The following is a 19,487-nucleotide window of genomic DNA, read 5'->3' on the forward strand; positions in this document are numbered from 1 at the left end:
CAACTGGTGGAGTGTTTGGATTAGGCTCCCTTCGATGTGGAGCATAGGGTGGAGGTGGAAGCAGCTCTTCCACTGGTCCCTCAAAAATGGGTTTGAGTTTATTTGGCAAGATTCCTTTCCTAGCTTCGGCTTTTACAGCCAATAATTTGCATCGTTGGACTTTGCATTCCCTTATCCATGGAGGATTTTTATTTAATGTGCTCAGCCAAGAATCTATATATGAAAATTGTTCTGGGCACCCTCCAGTTTCTTTGGCGATGTTAGACCAAAGTTTGCTTACTAAATTTATATCAAAGGTTCCTTGAGATGGCCATCCAGTATTTTGTTTTGGCCATTCTAGTTCACATAACGTTCTCAGGCGTTCTGGCGTCATTTTGACTCCATATGCCCCTGAGAAGGCTTTCTTAAAATTATTTAACATACATTCAAAAGGTGTATTTCCCCCCTTTGAACCCCCAACTCCCATTGTATGGCCCTGTGAAGTATCCACTCAGTCACTCACACACACGCTTCGTGGGTTTCCTTGCCTGGTGAAGTCGCCTTACCAGGAACCGAAGTACTGCCCACTCCACACTCAGGTCAGCTACAGATTGCTCTGTACTTTCTCACACATACAATGCGCTAGATACTTCACCACACGCTACCTCCCATTCTTCCCTTTTCCCCCACCAGACCACCATCTGATATACCCAACCACCTAGCGTACTCAGTTCCCACTTACTGAGACGCAGAAGTTTGATCAAGACTTCTCTTCCTCCCAGTTAATTGGAGGGCCAAAAAATCCCTTTGTGCACTTACCCTTGGTTGGTTCCGTTTCCCCCCGGTCCGTCGCCGCCAGTGAGCAGGGTATCAGACAGATGAGACTTCTGCGTTCCCCTGGAAAAAAACTTTCCAGTGCGCGCTGGGTAGGCAGTGAGTGGTCCTCTCTCTTGTACCCTGCCCAGTAGGGCGAAGGGGCTGCGTTCCAGCAGACCACTTATCCGAGTCACGGCACCATAAAATGTAGCACCCTGCTTGTGGTTAACGCTTAGCTGGAATGAAATATTCAACGCAGCAATAGAGAAATTAAAATAATTATTTATTTGTCAGACAAATAAATGAGAGGCACAGTGGTATATGGTTACCAAGCTCTGGCCTGGCCTCCTGCCATTATGGCCAGCACTTATATTCCCTCAATCCAGCCCCCTTTGCTCCTCCTGTGGCTGCCTCTGTCCAATCAGCCTGGTTGAAATTCCTATTGGCTGATTGCTAGAACCAATCACAAAAAGATACACCCATATCCTCCTGTCCTTATATGGAACACAAAGAGCTATATATTGTTACATCTATAAATGACAAATAAGTAGTAATATATCTTACATGTGTCTCAACAAGGCATCTTAATTACCAGCTCACCTCTTGCCCTCCTTGCCCTATTGCCTTCTAAAACAAATGGTTAATCTTAAATTTTTATCTTAAACATATGTCAAGGATCTTGAGTTTCACATCAACATTGAAAGATCTCCCTCATTTGAAGGTTTCTAAACAAATGTTTGACAACTAATAAATCAGGACTGCTCAGGACGGCGTCTCTTGTCTAGCAAGGGGGGCAAGACTGGTGGCTAACTTAATTTCAAAATACAACTCTTAGAACTATATGAAATCTAGCATTTCTTAAATCCTTTGCATAATTACATTTAAGACAATATATTTAATACATAACATAGGTAGCCTTTTAAAAGGAATAAGGCCTTTGTAAAGTAGAAAAGGAACTCAGTAAAAAAACAGCTTCAAAAGAAGCCTCTCCAGTTTACAACCCCTCCTTCAGCCAGCTGCTTTTCCCATTAGAAAAAAAGACTTGCCAGCTAGATGCTTCCCCATTTGGTCTTGGCCTTTTAACCTTAGAAAGAAGATCTGGGTCATTTACTGGGAGGCACATTGATATTATTTTACTATTTACCAACTATTAATTATGTTTATCTCTGCCTTTTTTATCTTCTGTAACATGTAGGGTCAGTGTCCTGTAATTTCAGCTTTTACGACTTTGAGAATTGTTTTCTGCTATAAATCAAAGGGGCCCTTGTCTAGGAGAATAAACATTACCAAGGTTGTAAACTGCTGGCTTGAAACTTTTGAAAATCTAAGCTCTCTCTTTAATATACAAGTCCTGATCAAACATTAATAAAATGCAGGCTTATGCCTGATGCCTCACTTCAGGTTAAGAACAGAAACAGGGCTCTGGCGGCACAGTGGCAGCAGGAGGCCCCATTAGCTAAAGTGGTGCTTCAGGATAAGAACAGTTTCAGGTTAAGAACGGACCTCTGGAACGAATTAAGTACTTAACCCGAGGTACGACTGTAGTCATATTAAAGGCTCAAGTCCATTTTGCCAACCCTCTACCCCCAAAAGAGAAAAGGGTGGCTGTCTGACCTGAGCTGATAGCTCTACTGTAGATATTATGAGGTACAAATCAATAATCACCACAACATATGCTCTTAGAATGCTATGTTTGCTTTTTGAATTTATCCAAGCATGGCACCTAAACCTTGGCTGCTGTTCATCTTAAATCTTCCACCCTATCCCTGCCATCTGAAATACCACACCTGCACTGAATTTGGTCTTGCCAAATAAGTTGAATGAGGAAAGACCTATAGTAGCTTGATAACAGCTGTGGGAGGTGGCCGGCTTTCCTTTCAATGGGCAGCATCAACATGAGGTCACAATGGCCTACTCGCTACTTCAGGAGGGCAGCATCAGTATGGCAACACAATGGATCAGTCTCTTGTTGAAGAAGGTGGCAGCAGCAGGGGGCAACATTACTTCTCCCACATAGAGGGAGCAGAAGCTGTGTGGCCACTCTTTTTTTCACTGATGTGAGCCTTACAGGGTTTGGGCAAAGTGACCATTAGTATCTGACTGAAATGGACAAAGGCAAGCAGCAAGGCGTTGCCAAGGGTAAGTCCTGTCTCATGAATCTTTTAGAGTGTCAAGAACACACACACACACACACACACACACACACACACACACACACACACACCTTCCATTTGACAATATATAATCACATCATTATTATCCACTTTAGAGCCTATTGACTTCCTTCCCTCTTGCCTCATGGCTTTCAAAATTAACCTTTATATCATAGTATTATATACATTTTCCAATTCTAATTAAACTCATTACAAAGTTCCTCAAAAGTTAAATAAATATAAAAAAGAAGAAAGTTTCTTATTACAAGTCTTCAGACAACCCTACTAGTGATGTTAATTGCTTACAATGCTCTTTCAAATATCATATAAATTTAGTCCAGACTTTTTGGAATACTTGATCATGCTGGTTCCGGATTTTTCCTGTCAGCTCTGCCAGTTCTGCAAAGTCCATCATTTCCATCTGCCACTCTTCTTTCGTTGGTGCTTGTGTCAAGAAACATATAGACACTGACCTATTTTGCATATGTGGATCTGGTCAGATCTCTCTCTCTCACACACACACACCCATCTGAAATACCTGAAACACCACATCTGGCCTTGCACTGAATGTAGAATTGCCAGTTTAAGATAAACTGAAAGGTCAAAGGCTTACTGTTACAAAACGGCTTTACAATACACAAAATCTGAATTTTTTGCATGGTCTAGGGTTGGCACTGGAAACTGGGGTGCTTGTACCTAAACAGCTATGTGGCAATAATAATAATAATTAATAATAGTAATAATTTCTATACTGCTTTATACTTTTAAGGGGGAAAATCTCAAAGCAGTACATCAAGTTAAACCTTTTCTAGTATGGAAATACAATTGCGGGAAAACCTTCACCTGTTCCCATGCTGCCTGTCAGACATTTTATGTGTGTTGGCCACTGGTTTCCTTTTGTGCCCTCTGCACTACATGTAAAAGAGGACAGAATTTTTCATATTACATAAAGGATATGCAAATTATATGCAGACTTGTCTTCTTCTGTGATGGAAGGAAACATTCATTTTCCTGGGCCCAGAACAACGGCTCTTTCACTTCACTTTTTGTGATGTTGCCTGTTGCCTCACAAAGACACTTCTCAAATGGCTGGAAGCTGCTAGAGTTTTTGTTTTCTATTATTCCCCCCCCCTGCTAGCTGTTAAATTTTATGTGGGTTCCAAGAGCTGACTGAAAGGTCAGTTGGTATAATCTATAATTTAAAGTCATAAAATTGGTTATCATTCTTTCAGTTTCATGACCTTAACCACCAAGGCCTCCCCCCTAGGTTACAACTGGCATTTCCAGCCTGGTAGAACAGCATTTTACAAAGATAGAGAAGGACACCCTCCCAAGTAGAGAATATTTGATCATGGAAATATATTCTGTGGATTTTGACATTTAATCTCTTTTATTGTTTTATATACAATGTCATTTAATTATGTTGTTGGATTTCCTTGTGATAGTTTTTGATGAAAAATGCTGTTTTCAGGCCCCCAGACAGAGCATTTCCCTGAACAGTCCAAATTTCATGCTTTTCTCTGAGTCATGTTTCTTCTGAACAGGCCGCTTAAACTTAAACTCAAGAAATGGCTCCAGCAGTGATCCAGATAAAGGAGAAGAAAAACACCAATAGGCAATGAAACATTTCTCTTCCCATAGGGAGTGTTTGGGAATCATAGCTCCTGGAGGTGGAGGGACCCCACCCTATTATATAAAGGAGGGGAAAAACAAATTCACATGAAAACAGGAATATGTGCCCAGAGCAGCAACCTCCTTTGAAGTCAATGGAGATGCCATTGCACAAGGAGTCATTGCCAAAAGCAGCAGGTGGATTGTTGAAAATCATGTGTGTGATACCCTCAAAGTGTACTGCCCAGCATCACATTTCTCCTGTGGTGGTATTCTGCATAACTATGTTATGCTATATCTCTGAAGCACACCGAGAAAGAGTAAAATAATACAGGTGGTTCCCATTTTTCACAGCAGGATGCTCTGGCAGCAAAGAAGTAAACAAGTTGCTAGTCTTCTGTGAGTTAACTGTATGTTACTCAACACTCTCATTGATTATCAGGTGATGTCATCTACACACTATTACATAACATCATTAAAGATTGAACTCTTGAAACTTTAAATATAAAGGGGCAAGACAGTAAATATTCAAGAGAGCCTGAGATTAAATTTCGCTGACCTTTGGGATGCTTGGAAGATGTCCACTGAAATAAACAGACACATATACATACACAAAGTAAACATTATAATTCGTGATCCAAATCCAAATATAATAATGTATAGCACACACACAGCCCTAGTTATTAGTCAAACCAGTGTTCCCCAAGCTGGTATCCTCCAGATATTTTGGGCCGCAACTCCCATCAGCCCCAGGCAGCATGGCATGCTAGTTAGACCTGATGGAAACTGTACTCCAAAACATCTAGGGGGCACCGGGTTGGGGAAGGTTGGGTCATACAATGTGCATTCCTATTCATACTATATAAAACAGGAGATCCTGCTACTCTTAAATATCTGGTTTCAAAGTTAGGAAGAACACAGAGGTGGTTGATTATTAAAGGGGTGTCTCTCAGCTGAGAGCCCTTACTTGTTTGTTACAGCCTCCCACCCCTAGTCATGTGGAGTTTTTTTGTTTGTTAGCTTGTTTCTTATTATTGTCTATTATGGACTTTGAAATAAATGTTAGTATATAACATTACTGAATATAAAATGTACTGCACCAGTAATTCTGGGAACCATAGCCTGGGTACTATATCAGAGGAAGCCTTGCTGTGATGTACTGAGGGCAACAGATGTTGTGTGGGATGGAAGTGGAGAAGAATGTGGAGCTGGCCTCATCTTTTTGCCAGGGATGGCACATAATATTAAAGCAGCAGGGATCTATTGCCAGTCCTGGGGTACTTCCACACAGCAGTTTATTGTGGAGCTTAAGCAGCTCATGCATGCCAGTTTATTGCAGCATCTGCACAGCATCACCTCCATCAAAACACCACTCTCACCCCCCTAAATTTCATCCAGATTTAACATTTCCACAGGTTTTTCTTTTTTGACATATTGCCTTTTCCATGAAAATGGTAAATCCAGACTAAATGGGAGGGACCCCCTGACAGTAGTTCTGTAGATTTTAATTGGATAACCTTAGTTGTATCCTTTGCTTCCAATATATTCTCATCTTCCAATTCAAGGCCCTTCTCCTTAGTTCCATACATGCGGACACAGGGAAGCTCCATAGCGCTGGGGCAAGGTATATGCCTTGTATGCAGAAGGTCCTAGGTTCAACCCATGGCATTTCCAGGTTGGGTTGGGAGAGAGAGTCTTGCCTGAAACCCCAGAGAAGCCACTGCCAGTCAATGTAGACAATACTGAGCTAGATGGACTAAGAGTCTGACAGTAAAAGGCAGCTTTCCTATTACTATGTGCTCAATAGGGTGCAATCACAAGGTTCTAGTCCTCCTTAAATATAATCTAATGAGGGCTCATATTTTCCTAAGGCCTTAAAATATGCATGCTTTTTTATATGCATGCATATTTATATTTGTTTACAGGATACTTTGCTTTAGAAATCCAGAATAACACCCTATATATATATATGAGAGAAAAGAGTTTATTCTCTGCCTTGACTTTTCCTAGTGTCAGTCAGGGAGAGCTGGGGGAAAGGGTGTACTTTTAAGCTTCAGCCTTTCAGAGTTTAAAGAAATAATGGCGGAGGATTTCCCTGAAGCTGTTAATTCCCTTGTCGGCATGGAGATTGAAAATGGTTAACTGATAATTAATATGTCTCATTACCTTTTAATTAAAAAGTTAGCTGCCATGGGTAAGTGCCACAGAATCTTTTCCTGACAAGCAGTTTTCTGCAGGAAGCACTACTACACCAAAAGGACGTTGCAAAGCAGCGAACCCTGGTCTGTGGCCACAATCCAAAGAGCCATCAAACATGTTCCATCAACCCAATGGATGCACAACACGATCCATACTGAATCTGCAGCCCTGTTGTTCATGCCAAGTCAGGGTTGAAGGTGTGTGTGCACACAGGAGAGGCAAATCGCTATGCCAACCTGGAGACTTGAGTTTCAGAGTGAGTCTCCCCTTCCCCCAATTCTATATGATAGTTCTTTTCTTTTTTTAAATCATGGTACTCTCCAAAAATACCAGTTTCTATCTGGCCCTTAGGAATCTCCTCAGGTCACACACCTCTCTTTCCAGTCCTGCCCATGCTCTTCTTGAGTGTATTTCCCTGGCTCAAATGTGCCCTTGAAGTGTGAGACAGTCTCTGGCTTGCCTGGATGCAAAGAGGCATGTATGCATAGATAGCTCTGGCTTTTGTATAGCTGGAATATAGCCTAGGTAGAAAGGTAAGAGGTATAGCTGTTGTTCGATCCACTCTTGTCTCTGGCCCTGGCCACCACTGCCATGTGCCCATCAGAAGGCTTCCTGCGAGGAAATGTGGTTGTGTACAGACCATACATTTAAAGTACGCTTCCCCAAAGATTCTGGGAACTGTAGTTGACCCCTCTCAGAGCTACAATTCTCAGCACCCTTAACAAACCACAGTTCCCAGGATTCTTTGGGGGAAGTCATGTGCTTTAAATGTATGATGTGCATGTAGTCTATTGCTTTTTGGGGTTCCCCACTGCTACTATACACATACCTAGGACTAAGCCCCATGGAATACAGTGGTACCTCTAGTTACGAACTTAATTTGTTCCGGAGGTCCGTTCTTAACCTGAAACTGTTCTTAACTAGAGGCGTGCTTTCACTAATGGGGCCTCTTGCTGCCGCTGTGCCGCCAGCACACAATTTCCGTTCTCATCCTGGGGCAAAGTTCTCAACTCGAGGTAACTCTTCCAGGTTAGCGGAGTTTGCAACCTGAAGCGTTTGTAACCTGAGGCGTTTGTAACTCGAGGTACCACTGTAAATGATTCCATTGTCAGGCTTACTTAGGAAATATGTCTGAGACTGTATTCCTATGCATGTTTATCTGTGTGTAAGCCCAATTGAATTTAGTGGATCTTATTTGCAAGTAAGAGGCAGAGTGGCCAAGTGGAGTTTGCATTTAAGCCCTTTCTGCTCCTGAAACTGTATTTTTATTTCTGAATCATTAAATTTTACTCAAGCAAATTAACAGATAATTGTGGCTGCCCAATTACTTTGCTAAATCCCTTACTTTCAAGGAACAAATTAAAGCCTGTAATTACAACATACACAGTATAATTAAGGCTGTTTTTGAAAAATATATCTATGCTAACCCCCATCCCATCCTCCTCCTTTTCCTGGAGACTAATTTTCTCAAATCCCTCTCACTCTCTCTGAAGTTTTCATTTTTTTCTCCCCTTCCCTCAATTTAGAATTATGTTTAAGACTGAGCTAGTTTTTATGACTGGGCAGGAAAATGCAATAGCAGACCATTCAATTATTTCCTCTCTGCATATATAATCTGATACAAAATGTGGTCACTTTGATTAGTTTATTTTCTGTCCAGATTTCATGCATCATGAAAAAACCATTGTACCTGGGAAAACTTAACTTTGCAGAAGCAATTTGTGCACACTGCTTGTTCTCTTAATAAATACAGCATGCATCTTTGTATCTTGTTTTGCTTAAAAGAATTACAGTCTCTCTCTCTCTCTCTCTCTCTCTCTCTCTCTCTCTCTCTCTCTCTCTCTCTGTATGTTTGTAGGAAATGCCTAGCTAGCTATTTAGCAGGAGTGGTACATGTGATTCTTGATGTAATCAAGTGCTTTGCCAATAACAAACTAAACTACCAATCATGTGCCCTGATCGGGGATGGGTGTGCTCCAGACATTTCCCAATGTATTACTGATTTTGTATAAGCAGGAGTTTTTAATATTCACAGTTCAGTTTGAAGTGGTATAGCCCAGCAAGAACTGCACCACATGACACCTCTCTTAAATGGTCAAGGAAACTGGCCCTGAACCAAACAGGATACTATTTGACTCAGTTTTCATATCATCAATTCAATTAATGTGCTTTTCCATATCCAATAATACTTTAATTTATACTCTGTCAACTTCCAATTATAGACTACTTACTGACTTGTGTACAATTTAATTGCCTTTATATCTACGGGAGAGTTGGAATTAACATTTAAATGACTGTCTAATTTAACATTGTCATTCAGGAGAGTTAATCAGTCTGCACAACATCTTTAACAATCCAGAATTATATGTTTTTATTACAGTCTTATATAAAATTTGTGGGCAGTTTGTAAACCTGCTTAACAGTAGTGTTATTCTTCTAAAACTAATATTTTTCCTCCTTAACTAATTTGTAGAAATATATCTATATCATATCTCTCTCTCTCTCTCTCTCTCTCTCTCTCTATATATATATATATCACACTATGTAGCACTGTCAACATGCACAAGACTTTGAAGAGCAAAAGAAAAATATTACAGACTAGAATTTGACAAAGAGAGAGGAAGCACAGTGGATGACTAACTAAAGGTTTATGCCAAAGGCTTCACAATGAGGTGGTTTTTGAAGGCAGATTTGGAGGAAGAGAAATATGTGGCATCATGCAGGTGTTCTATGTGGCAGGTGGCGTTGTGGTCTAAACCACTGAGCCTCTTAGGCTTGCCAATCGGAAGGTCAGTGTTTTGAATCTGCCTAATGGGGTGTGCTCCCATTGCTTTGTTCCAGCTACTGCCAATCTAGCAGTTTGAAAGAATACCAGTGCAAATAGATTATTTTATCTGCTAAATGGCGTTTCTGTGCACTCTAGTTTCCGTCACTGCCAAAAGCAGTTTAGTCGTGCTGGCCACATGACCCAGAAAGCTGTCTGTGGACAAATGCCGGCTCCCTTGGCCTAAAGTGAGATGAGCACCACACCCCATAGCCACCTTTGACTGGACTTAACTGTCTAGAGGTCCTTTACTTTTACCTTTTACCTCTGTGGTGGAGTGCCTGGGGAAACAGATGCTCTGGCCCCAAGATCTACAATGCTAACTCAACATCGTCTTGGCCTAGTATCCATGGAATGAACGGTGCCATGTTCTCAGAATGTGAATGGTTTTGAGTGGCATGGCTATTCCGCTGTGAACTACCTCTCAGTTGTTCTTTTTGCATCTGGTAATTTGTGTATTGTGTCTTTTTAAATAGATGTTGATGTTTTGGTTGTTTCTAATTCTTAATTTCTTGTAATTGAGGGGGGTGTAATTATCTTGTAGTATGTGAAATGCACTCTTGAATTTCTTACTTTGCTTTTAATTAGATTTTGAATTGCTGTAGGGAAACAAATGTGATTTTGGTTGTGTATTTTGACATTTCTCTGGATGATAAACCACAATGAGTAGTACAGTAATACAAAAAGGCACTATAAAAATGAAAAATGAAATGAGTCCCTTCCAGGGATAAGGAACAGCAAGGGAGAAAAGACTGAATAATTAAAAACAGCACAATTCTAACCATATGTGAATATGGGACATTTCTTGGAGTTTAGCAGTGTAAATAAAACTATATATGACAAAAACACAAGTTTCAACAGACCTCATTCCAAGGAAACAGAACTTGGGTGCACACTGTGGCTCTAAGTTCTCACAACTCAGCAAACTGAGGCATGTGTAACAATACTTAATGGAAGTATGCCTCACTGGAGTTACAAAATTTCCTCTTCATAAACATGGACAGTCTAAGGTACCGAGACATTATCTGGTCCAGTTGGTTTAATATTGTGCCCTTCTCTTTTATAGAGGAGATGCAGTGATGGAGAAAGCAACACTTGTTAGATTTCTGCAGCATTGTTGGACTACAATTCCCATCACCCCTGACCATTCACTGTGCTTGCTAGGGCCGATGGGAGCTGGAGTCCAATATCTGAAGGAACTCTATTGGCTATCCTTGCTCTAGCAAATGTGTTGAGTATTTTATCCTCATTGCATATGGTACTACAGCTGTGGAGAGTGATAATCTGTGGTTACAAGGATACATGTGTGCCAAGAGAATGTCAACCTGCAAATCTCATTATATTTTTCTCTGTAGGAACTAGGGACCCAACTGACCTCAACATGCTATTGAAAACAGTCTGGATTAAAAAAGACTAGCACTCCCTTCAAGCCCCGGCAGGCCCTAAGATATTATCCTTCCTATCAATAATAAGCTAATGCCCCACAAAGCTATTATGGGCTCATTTCAGAACTTTCCTTGGCTCTTTCTGGTAACTAGGGCAACTGGCTGTACAAGTGGAAGAACACAAAGCATTACCACTGACTTTTTAAACAATTCCTAGAAAACGTTCCCCCACTTTCTGCAAAACATCAGTGAAAGGGGGTTGGATGAGTATTGCATGCTCCCTTGAACCTGGCCAACAAATACACAGCAGTCTCAAACACATGAGCCCAGCTAGGGCCTCAGCTGGTAGGCTCTGATTTCAAATGGCATTTGCCTGTTTGGATCAATGAAACATCTGCCCCTCTTTTTAACAACTAGTAGCTATGATGAGGACAACATAGTACTATCCTGTTGCAATGATGGAATGGGCATTAGGGAACTAGTTTCTACTCAGTCCCTAGCTCCAAACATGACTCTAAATTTGGGTGGGACTCTCATATCTATCCAGGTTTCACATCATAAGAGCCTTGTTCTCACAGGGGCCAGTCAGGTGCTGATGGGAAGCTCATGAGCAGGATGACCTGAGTGCAACAGGGATCCTCCCATTTCTGATTTCTAGCAACTGGCATTCATTCAGTGCAGTGCGCAACTAAGAAGTGCAACTAACCAGGCACAAACTGGGCAGTCAGAGGGCCAGGAATGAGCATGGCATGTGTGTGTGTGTGTGTGTGTGTGTGTGTGTGTGTAAAAGTAAGCACTCCTCCTGATAGAGCAAGGAGCCTTGTCAATTTTGTTCATACACCATAATGAGATAACATTCTAAAAAAAGTTCATCATTACTCAAAGATTGACTACACATTTAGCTCTCGATACATCATGTTAAGATTCACAAATTAGGTTGGTTTTAATTTAAAGAGTGTTCAGAGTGACTGGGGCGGGGGGTGAAAGGAGGAAATATCTGCTTCAGCTATTAAATCATTTTCACTTTGACCCAAGTCAATAGTGGCCATGTCCAATTACCTCCATGATGCTGAATCTCTAAACTGCTCTCTCAGCGAAACATCTGTTTCTCATTATAGGACCTTGCCAGGAAGATAGTGAAACTCTGGAGTGCAAAATGTCCTTGTTCTGGTAGCAGTGCTATAGAGCGATTTTGCGTAGGGTGGTGAACCAGAGGGCAAAGTGGGGAAGAGGGGAAGAGTATGGAAAGCGTAGAAATGGGCTCAGGACAGACACGACACCTGAGATTTAGGGGAATGGAAGGAAGTTCATGGGATGAAGGTTTTCCCAGCCCACTCCTTCTCACTCCTGCAGTTGCCCACATCTCTTGTGAGGACTGGAGGTGGGTCACTGTGCTATTTGTTTTCTGGGACCCACCTCTTTATACTCCTCTATTCCACATGGGTCACATCCACACCATACATTTGACCACTTCAACAGCCAGGGAGAGACCTGGGAACTGCAGTTTGCTACGGGTGATGAGAATTGTAGCTCTGTGAGGTCAGCACCCTTAGCTGGGTACAGTGTGCGGATTGTCCACGACTCTCCATGTGGTCTAACAGAGATTTAAATGCATGGATGTGGCATTGGAGCCGTTTTCTGTGTGCTGCAGTTGTATTGATTTTTTTTTCTTTTTATCATTGTAGATTCTGCAGCCGTAAGCCGCCCTGGGACCTTAGGTGAAGGCCAGGTAAGAAACCTTATAAACTAGTATAACAATACAAGCAGCACTTGGAAGAAACCCAAGGCAGACAGCCCACCTGAATCATGGTGAGGAAAGGCAAGACCAAGACTCGGTGAGTTCTTTCTGTAAGCCCAGCTTCTTGGCCCCACCCTGGCATCACTGCACTAGCCCCAACCCCAGTGTCCATTCACGGAACATTAATGTCTCCCAAGGGGCATGAGCAGGTGAATGCACAAAGGCAACACATGCAATTTGGGCTTTATGCACTATGCCTCTGTATTTTAGGACCAGAGACTCTCAGGTTCGCCTCTCCCCACACGATCCAACCCGGACTCTCTATTTATCATCTGAGACCTTTCTCCATGAGAGGTCTGGAGGGTGGCAACATGAGAACAGGGCCTTTTTTGCAGGGGCTCCCCGTTTGTGGAATGTTCTCTCCAGGGAGGTTTGTCTGGCGCCTTCGTTACATATCTTTAGGTGCCAGGCAAAAACATTCCTCTTCAACCAGACCTTTGGCTGGTTAATATTCTGCAGCCTTTTAAAGGTGTTTGTGGAGGCCTATTGTTTTGTTGCTTCTGGTTTAACTATTCATCTGTGCTTTTATCTTGTCTTTTTATCTCGCGAGCTGCCCTTAGATCTTTTGATGATGAGTGGTAATATATATAAATCTAGACATAAATTTAAAAATAAAAAACATGGCTGGGGTTTCAGGCTAGGGCAGGCAGTGCAGTAGTAGGCCCTGAAAGCTGTCTGAAGATATCACATCCCTGTGTTTGGCTGCAAGTGCCTTACATGTTAACCAATCCCATTGATTTTGTGCTTTGAAAGGTGTTTGGTCCCCTTTTTTACTGCTCTGGAGTGTGCACTCTTACCAGACTTCTCCTCTTTTAAAAAAGGAACAGTGCAGCAAGGCTGCCTCCCCCTGTAATGTACCTGCAGACAAGCCACAGCGGAAGTCTTCTTAGTGTGAAGTGCAGGGGTGAGAGGAGAGTATCACCTGAGGGATTTCTGCAGGGGTTAAAGGCACTGAAGGTTCTACCAAGAAAAGGGGAGAGATTTTTGGTTGGTGACCTGGATGCTCATTCGCTGCCATGACCTTTAGGCTTATTATTATTTTTATTTGTGTCACCATCAGGAAGAAGAGCTCCGTCATGCAGCGCATTCACCCACCCCTCTCTTTTCCCTTGCCTTTTGTGGCAACCTTTTCTTTTTCTCTTTATAAACATGGCTTTTCCAAGTAGAACTTTAACATGGGTGGTGCTGTGGTCTAAACCACAGAGCCTAGGACTTGCCGATTAGAAGGTCAGCAGTTCGAATCCCCGCAACAGGGTGAGCTCCCGTTGCTCGGTCCCAGCTCCTGCCCACCTAGCAGTTTGAAAGCATCTCAAAGTGCAAGTAGATAAATAGGTACCGCTCCGGTGGGAAGGTAAATGGCGTTTCCGTGCGCTGCTCTGGTTCACCAGAAGCAGCTTAGTCATGCAGGCCACATGACCCAGGAGGTGTCTGCGGACAAATGCCAGCTCCCTCGGCGCTGCAACCCCAGAGCAATCTGCGACTGGACCTAACGGTCTGGGGTACCTTTACCTTTTTTCTTTTCCTCTTTATAAACATGGCTTTTCCAAGTAGAACTTCTCTGCCTTTACCCGTTCTCACCATTAGGTGGCTCCTTGTGTCCTCAAATGCCTGCTGAAATCTGGTTGAGCAGGTGAATGCTTCTTATTGGTTTAGTAGAGCCATGATGCCACAGGGCAGCCCCTTTTAAGAGAAAAGCTAGAAACAGTGTGTGAAGAGCTTGGAACAGTAGCCTTGTTCTGAGGAAGTGGAAAATCTGTGAACTGTCATTTCCAAACAATCATGAGTGAGGTGAGTGGACAAAATGCTTTTAATACGGAGGGTAGCAGGTAAAAGAGAACAGGAGGATGAATAGAAGAGAATGATGCAGATTCTTTTGAAGGCTAAATAGAAAAAAGAGGATTCAAACTGTGGAATGTTTTAAGTTTCAAAAAGGCTGGCATCCATCGGAGAGTTTAACAACGGCTAGATTAAGGTTTCCTAGGGAGATGTAAGACATCATTAGCAAATTGTGAACTGACCTGTTTTAGAACGAGCAGGTAATCCTCACAGAGGCTGCAATCCTATATCCAGTTACCTGGCAGTAAGCCCCATTGAACTCAGTGGGACTTACTTCTGCCTAAGTCATGCATGAGGGTTGCACTCAGACAGACGTAAAAGAAATGCAACAGCCTTTCGTTACTCTGGAAAGAGTTTGCTGGCATTTGAAGTATCGGCTTTGCACAGTTTGCCAAAATCCCAAATAGGTAGCCTTGTTTCTCATTTTCATTAGGAATGAATGTTGGCGGGCATTGTGTCTTCTTGAAGCAAAGAGATTGATTTCAGTATATGTTTTGCATCCTTCAAAAGCAAGCTGACGTATGCTAAAGTTTAGACATCAAAGTGCAAAGCTGACTTTTTTTGGGGGGGGAATCACTTTGCTTCTCATTGCTCTCTATCAAGTAGCTGCTTTAGCTGAACATATTTTTTGTATACATAAGTAAAAATGCAGGTGGTATGGTGCATAAAAAGGAACTGTGTGTGTGTGTGTGTGTGTGTGTGTGTGTGTGTGAGAGAGAGAGAGAGAGAGAGAGAGAGAGAGAGAGAGTGTAACAAAAAAGTAAATTAAGTCAGTGTGCATGTATCTGTTCCAGTGAAATTGTTTCCAGTTTCTGGATGTATAATGCATTTCTCCAAATGACATGACAGCTCCACTAATAGAGCAATAGTATTTTTGGATGCACTTTCTCATTATAAAGGAGAATTCTATTTCTGGCAGAAGAGTCAGAATTCTACCCAATTCAAGTAGGGCTGAGTTGACACTTGCAGAAAGTTAAGAATCTCTTTTAGGAAGGCTATTGTGTAATATTCTGTATTTGTTAAGTTTATTAATAGTGTCTAGGATAAAGGATATAAATGGGATGGAGTCAACCAGAAGGGTGTGTGGGTGTATGTGTGTTTGTGGGGAGAATAAGGAAGCTGTTGTTCGTTCAGTGTGGATCCATCCATCCAAAGAGGTGCGGTTTCCTTTTAAGAGCTTTTACAAAGATAGCAGCAAGTCTTGCATTTTAGGAGAAACGCATTGCCCAAGAACCAGGAGGATTCCTCCTCCTATGATGTTTTGACCATGTGTATTGAATACATGGCTAACACACTCATTCTTCCAGAGCTTATTCACTTTCCCACTTGATGCTCACAGCTGAATAAATAAACTGGAAAAGGTCAACGTTTTAGCATGCAAATTGCATTAAGTGTCCCTTTGTCACATAAATGAACCAGCTTATCTGATGTGGCCCCATTCTTATGCAGAACTTTTCCAAAGGTTTCCCTGATTTTTTTCCAACAAAAGATTAAACCTAATTGCTGTTGTGCATAGCTTTATTCTCTTGGATCTGATTTAGCTCCATTCCTTTGTCACAACCTATTCATACAATCGTCATTCACACTGCTACAGTTCACATTCAGTTCCTCTCAGAGGAAATCTCCCTTCTCTCCAATTCAGTGCTTACCATGTACCAAAAATAGGAATAAGCCTGTACCAAAAATAAGAAACTCACATTATTAATCATACATTCCCAAATCAGTGTCGAGTAGCTATTATTGAAAGTTGGACTCCCAGAGAAAGCCACATTGGAGGCTAATTTAAAGTGCTCCAAACTCTGCCAGAGCTGTCTAGCATTATTGGATCATTAATTTACAGTCCTTCAACAAGTAATAAATTTGCATTCTATTATGCATGCTTACATTGTTCCTGTGATGCAGAAAATGAGGAAAGCCTGTAAACTTTTTTCAACTGCCTTAAACAAAGTATAAAAACAAATCTCTGGACAGTTTCCCCCTGCTTTCAAGATGAAAAACAATCCCGAAACAAGGGAAGTTGCATTATTATTATTATTATTATTTTAAATGAAGTTGTGCTAAATGCTAGCAGAAAAGCAATCACTTTATCTAGCATTTTACATCTACAGATTTTGGCCAGGGCTCCTGATAGAATAATCTGATCATTCAGTGGACTGTCTTCTGATTTGGTTCCCCACCCCCCCTTCATCTTATTATCTGGCTGAAACCTGACATAATGTAATGGAAAAGAGCGGGTCAAATATGGCAATGAAAACAATGTCCCAAAATAGCCTTGGGTATGCAGCTAGCAGAGAATGGCCCAGAGGATGTGGTTGTTTTTGTACTAAGAACAGTTAGACTCCCAAGTAAGCTAAACATTTGGATTTCGGATGCTCTCGACCATTCAGAAACGCTGAGCCTCCAACTTGATTTACTTAATTCCATTTGATTTTCCTCGTTTTCCTGCTTCCAGATGGGCATCAGCTTTGTTACCCTTTTATGGCTGTGGAAAAACAAACAGCATAGCGTATTCATTAGTTTGATCTTATCATCCGTCTCTTTTGCCCATTTCAGTTAATTGGTGGAGCTTTCTTCTTTTTCTCTTGAAACTTCATGTTCTGATAGCATACGATTAAACACGAGAAGCACCAGGGCTTTCTAGGACCTGAGTGAGATGTTGAGTGACCAGGAAGCCGCAGAGACTTTGTTTTTCTGAATAATACTTGTGAGAAACTTGAATATCTATCTATCTATATCTATATCTATATCTATATCTATATCTATATCTATATCTATATCTATATCTATATCTATCTATCTATCTATCTATCTATCTATCTATATCTATCTATCTATCTATCTATCTATCTCTCTCTATCTATCTATCTATATCTATCTATCTATCTATCTATCTATCTATCTATCTATCTATCTATCTATCTATCTATCTCTATCTATCTATCTATCTATCTATCATCTATCTATCTATCTATCTATCTATCTATCTATCTATCATCTATCTATCTATCTATCTATCTATCTATCTATCTATCTATCTATCATCTCTAAAAACTAAAATCCCATGTATTCTCTTCTGAGGAATGAAAGATAAATCATGCTTCCTTGTATCTCCTTCTTGACACATTGTGAGAGTTAGTAGGGTATAAGGGTGGTAATATTGGACACAGACTGGGAAGACCTGGATTCAGCTCCCTGCTCAGCAGTGAAACTCAGTGGGTGACCTTGAGCCAGACACGAAAGCCTTCAGAAGTTGTATGTTAAAGGAATGGAGAAGGAACAGACTGTGTCTGCTGTCTCTCTTGATGTTGCCTCCTCCTCCTCCCCCCACTGGCTCACCCCCAGACTTCCATTTGAAGTCTTGAAAGTCATGATCTGGAATCTTCCGCATTCAGGGTTCCAAATTACGTGGTTCAGCTTTGTGTATAGACCTGTAGGCACGTAAGCATCCCTTTCAGTCTTGATCGTGATGGTGGGGTCAGTCCTGCTTCCTCTCCATGTATTTAATTTTTGCGTGGAGGCAACCTCTGCACACAGCTTAACTCTCGCATTAACCTAGCTTGCAGGTTTGCCAGAGGCATGTGATTGGCCACTGTGGGAACTGGGTCCTCGACTAGTTGGGTCCTTGAACAAATCCAGTAGGGCTTTTCTGATGTGCCTAAGTTCCTACCTCACAGTGCTATGTGCATAAATTGTGGGAGACAATGCACATTGCCCTGAGTTTTATTTGGGAAAAGTTAGGGCAAAAGTATTAATTTCAGGCTTTGTATTAATATAAGTATATGTCAGTATAATGCAGTTAAAATGTGGGGCATCTTCTTGTGGTAACCAATGTGATGCAAGTACTTTTCATACAGTGCTAATGTATAGGGAAACCATTGGCACAATGGAGTGGGAAGGCACTGTTGACCCCTTTCAACAGGATAGACAGACAGACAGACAGACAGACAGGCAGACAGACAGATGGATGGAGATGGATGTCTGGGACCTAGTGACAACATATAGCAACCACCACCCCTGAAATACAAAGCAAAAGTAACCCATATGTCTTAAAATTAAATAAGCTGCCCATTCAATTGTATGATGCACCAGTCCCAGAAGGGATTATGGGGACTGAAATACCGGAGGAAATCACTCCAGGAGAGGGTCCCCCTTTCACCCCAAAACTGCCCAGCTCTTTACAACAAGGGATGTACAGCTAGATTGAGGAGAGAGCAAGATATTTATGCAACTTGATGAGGAACGAATTCCTCAGCTGGCAAAAGGTGGGTGTGGGGGGAAGGAAGGCAAAGACAGATCACTTAATAATTTGAACTGACATCCATTTATTAGATGGGTGGTGCCCTGTCATTTGAAAGAGAGAGGGCAAATGATGTCTTAAATGTGTCACTTTGCCCACGCTCCCCTTCAGGACAGAGTAAGGATTCAGTACTCTTCAGCTCTGGGCTGGTGAGGCTGATGGAATGTGCTTTTAAAGATAACTATATACACATTTTCATCCCCTAATTGCGTGAGTGACTACAGCACATTCCATCTTATTTACTGAAGATCTTTACTAGTAAAAACACCATGCTCGGAGATGTCCCAGGTAATCCCACAACAATGTATTTTGCATCTTTCACACTCCCTTTAAAAAGAGGTGCAGGGGTCAAGCTAGCATTTCAATTTTAAATGGAAAATTATGGCGGGCATACACAGAAATTTATATTCAGATAGCTCAGTGTCCACAGGAGATCTCACCCTCTCCTTGAAAACAAGAGTGTGGATGTTAAGCACAGGTTTAAACCTGAAAGATAGTATTCTGTACACTAACCTTAACTGAGGTAAAGGTAAAGGTAAAGGTACCCCTGCCCGAACGGGCCAGTCTTGACAGACTCTGGGGTTTGTGC

The 19,487-nt window shown here is 41.6% G+C and overlaps 1 protein-coding gene across 1 annotated transcript in view; it reads left to right on the forward strand.

Annotated features, from left to right (window-relative positions):
• The first annotated feature begins 14,400 nt into the window (after positions 1-14,400).
• PCP4 (Purkinje cell protein 4) overlaps positions 14,401-19,487 on the forward strand; it is a 53,301-nt gene continuing 48,214 nt past the window's right edge. Inside the window, exon 1 of the mRNA XM_082221368.1 lies at positions 14,401-14,553. Coding sequence (XP_082077494.1) covers positions 14,545-14,553 — 9 coding nt within the window. The 5' untranslated portion in view covers positions 14,401-14,544. The remainder of the gene's footprint in view (positions 14,554-19,487) is intronic.

This window comes from Podarcis vaucheri (genome assembly GCF_965113315.1).
Source record: "Podarcis vaucheri genome assembly, chromosome: 4".
In the NCBI taxonomy this organism is placed as follows: Eukaryota; Metazoa; Chordata; class Lepidosauria; order Squamata; family Lacertidae; genus Podarcis; species Podarcis vaucheri.